General features: G+C 67.0%; 1 protein-coding gene across 1 annotated transcript; it reads left to right on the top strand.

The window, feature by feature from the left end:
* Nucleotides 1-110: 110 nt before the first annotated feature.
* Nucleotides 111-2,889, top strand: LOC124234087 (NK1 transcription factor-related protein 1-like; the record flags this gene model as incomplete). Its single annotated transcript, XM_046651352.1, has 2 exons — nucleotides 111-201; nucleotides 2,330-2,889. Coding segments are annotated over 2 exons (651 nt in total), but the record flags the coding sequence as incomplete, so codon positions are not given.
* Nucleotides 2,890-2,893: the final 4 nt, after the last annotated feature.

Below are 2,893 nucleotides of genomic sequence, written 5' to 3'. Positions count from 1 at the left end.
GGACATCCTGGACCCCAACAAGTTCAACAGCAGAAGACGCCGCTGTGTGCTGCTGGGCCCCGTGGCGCCCGCCGCGTGCGCCCCGTGCGCCCCGGCCCCCGCCGCCCCAGGACGCCCGCCGCGCGCGGAAGAGCTGGAGCGCCGCGCCCTCGCCGCCGCCGGAGGAGCTGGAGCCGCCACCGGAGCTGAGCCGCCGCGTGAGTAGGACGCGGCCGGCTCCGGGTCGCAGGGGCAGGGGACGGGCCGTGTCTGCGCGTTTACGCCCCGGGGACCCCTGGGCGAGCCTGGCCAGCCGGGCGCCAAGGCTCGGTGGAAAGTTCGCAGCGCGCGGGGCCGGCACCGGCCCGCCCGCGGCCTCCGTCTGACCCGGACTCCGGGGCCGCACCGCCACACGCCTCCCAGGATGGCTCCGCCGGGCCGGGCCCAGGGCTGCGGGGCTGCAGGGCTGCAGAGCAGGCCCAGGTTTCCCCACAGCGCGTTTCCGGCCTTGGAGGGTAGTCGGTGCCGAGGAGGGGACGTGCGCGGCGGCTGGCCGGTGACTTCCCCACCCCCACGCGGCCGACCGAGGCCTCCTTCTCTCCTTCCTCCTTATTTATTTATTTTTTTTGGACAAATCAGACTAATTGTGACAAAACGCTGGTTATCTCTGGAAAAACAATTAAATCCCTTCGATTACAGTTAAGGGGAAATGTGCTTAGCCGCGGAAAGCGGCCGGTAATGGGGCGGCCCGCGCCCCCGGCCGGGTCGATATCCCATTACGGCAGCATGCATATCTCTTTCAAGCACCTTGCAAACTCCCCCCGAACATCTAAATTATAGGGTCAAAATTCGGATAATTACTCGATTAAAACCTATTACACTTATTAGGGGCCGCTATTGATCGAGAATTGCATTCGACCGGCTCCTGATTGCTTTTGGTGCCCCCTCCCCCGGCCTTTCCTCCCTCCAACTTCCCAGCCCCTCCGAGGCGCAGGGACAGAAGCCAGGGCTGGGGCAGGGCTGGGCCGCTGTCTCGGGGCAAGGCAGCCTCGGGCACCTGAGCTCGGTTTCCTCCAGGAAGCGGCAGGAGCAAATCCCGGCTGGCTCGGCGGAAACCCTTCCCACTTTTGGCCCGTCCGGGTTCTGAGTGTCTCCTCTCCGAGCCTCCACCCGCATGGGGCGCTGCCCGAGGTGGAAGGCCCAGTCTCCTGCTGACTTAGGGAGGGAGCTGGGTCAGGCCTCCTCTCTCCTCAGCCCACCCTGGACAGGGCAGGGGCTGGGAGGCACGGTGGTCTCGGGGTCCCCTGGAGGACAGCCCCTGCTCCTGCTAAGGGATGTGGGTGGGAGGCCAGGACACCTGTCCTGCTCGCCGCCTCCATGCCACCTCTGTGGTTGCCGTGGAGGAATCTATCAAGACTGAATTTGTTTATTCCCTGGGTTCTCGGTGCCAACCTGACCCTACAGCGGGGACTTGGTCCCCGACTGGGTGAAACTGTGTAGGACACCTGCCCTGGCTTCTCCCTTGGTTGTGTGACCACTTGTGGGGGAGGAGGACCCACAGATGCCCCCAGGCCCTGCGCAAGACAGATGCTTTCTTCCAAATTTCTGAGACTCAAAATGTAGCACCAAGGGGCCTCTGCTTGGAGGGCAGGGCTGCAGCTCAGACTCTGCCACGGGACTTCCACCCAGGCTCAGCACTGCTCCAAACCCCTCCTGCTCAGGCCGGGACCCCATCGCCAGGACAAGCCCAGACCTGCTGGGGCCTCAACAGAGGGGCCGAGGGCGGCCACGTTCCAGGACCCGGAAGCCTGAGGGAGTGATGGGGCCAGGGTGGCCGATTTTGGTCCCCAGAAGTCTGCTCCCCGTGCCGGCTCCAACCCCACCGCAGGTCTCTAGCCCAGCCCACTCTTAAATGCCCCGTAATTGGCTGACCCGGCGCCTTGCCATAATTGGAGGGTAATATACGCCGAAATAAATTAAATGGCCGTTAACTAGTTTGTACGTTACACAAAATGAGTTTAATTAAGTTTGTATCTGCCCCGCGGATCGATCGGAGATTTCCCTCCGCTGTGAACCCGCGGCACCGGCCGGCCCGCTCGCCGAAGGCGCGGCCCGGGGACGAGGGAGGAGAGGTCTCTGAAGAGAAGAAAACGGAGGGACGGGCGGGCGGGTGCGCGGGAACGAAGCGAAGAGGGCGGGCAAACGAAAGAGCCGAGCACAGAAAGAGGAGGGAAGTGAGCGAAGAGAAGCGACAAGCGGGACGGGGAGCCATTTCGGGGGAGCGGGAACGCTGGAGGGGACGGGCGAGCGCCAGCGCAGGGCGCGTCCTAACTGTGCCGTGCCCCCGCAGACGCCGGCGACCCCGACCCGGCGGACGAGGCCGAGGCCAACGGCTACAGCAGCGGCCGCAGCCCGAGCGCAGACAGCGGGGACGAGGCGCCCGACGACGACGACGAGGACCCGGCGCCCGAGGCGGGGGCGGCGCGCGGCGCGGAGGAGGCGCGGGGAGGCGGCGGCGGCCTCGGGGCCCGCGGGTCGGGCTGTGCGGACGCGGCCGAGGCCGAGGCGACCCCCGGCACCGTGGACGAGACCGCGGGCACCGGCCCCCGCGGGAACTCGCCCGGAGCCCCGGGCCCGCCGGGGGCCTCGGCGGCGGCGGGGGTCGCGGGGACCACCCCGCAGGGCGCGGCGGCGGCGACGAAGCCCAAACGGAAGCGCACGGGCTCCGACTCCAAGTCCGGGAAGCCGAGGCGCGCGCGCACCGCCTTCACCTACGAGCAGCTCGTGGCGCTGGAGAACAAGTTCAAGGCGACGCGCTACCTGTCGGTCTGCGAGCGCCTCAACCTGGCGCTGTCGCTGAGCCTCACCGAGACGCAGGTGAAGATCTGGTTCCAGAACCGCCGCACCAAGTGGA

The sequence above is a fragment of the Equus quagga genome, unplaced genomic scaffold, assembly GCF_021613505.1.
Source record: "Equus quagga isolate Etosha38 unplaced genomic scaffold, UCLA_HA_Equagga_1.0 70554_RagTag, whole genome shotgun sequence".
NCBI classification, from domain to species: domain Eukaryota; kingdom Metazoa; phylum Chordata; class Mammalia; order Perissodactyla; family Equidae; genus Equus; species Equus quagga.
Note: the sequence above shows the minus strand (reverse complement) of the source record. Positions and strands in the feature narration are given on the sequence as shown.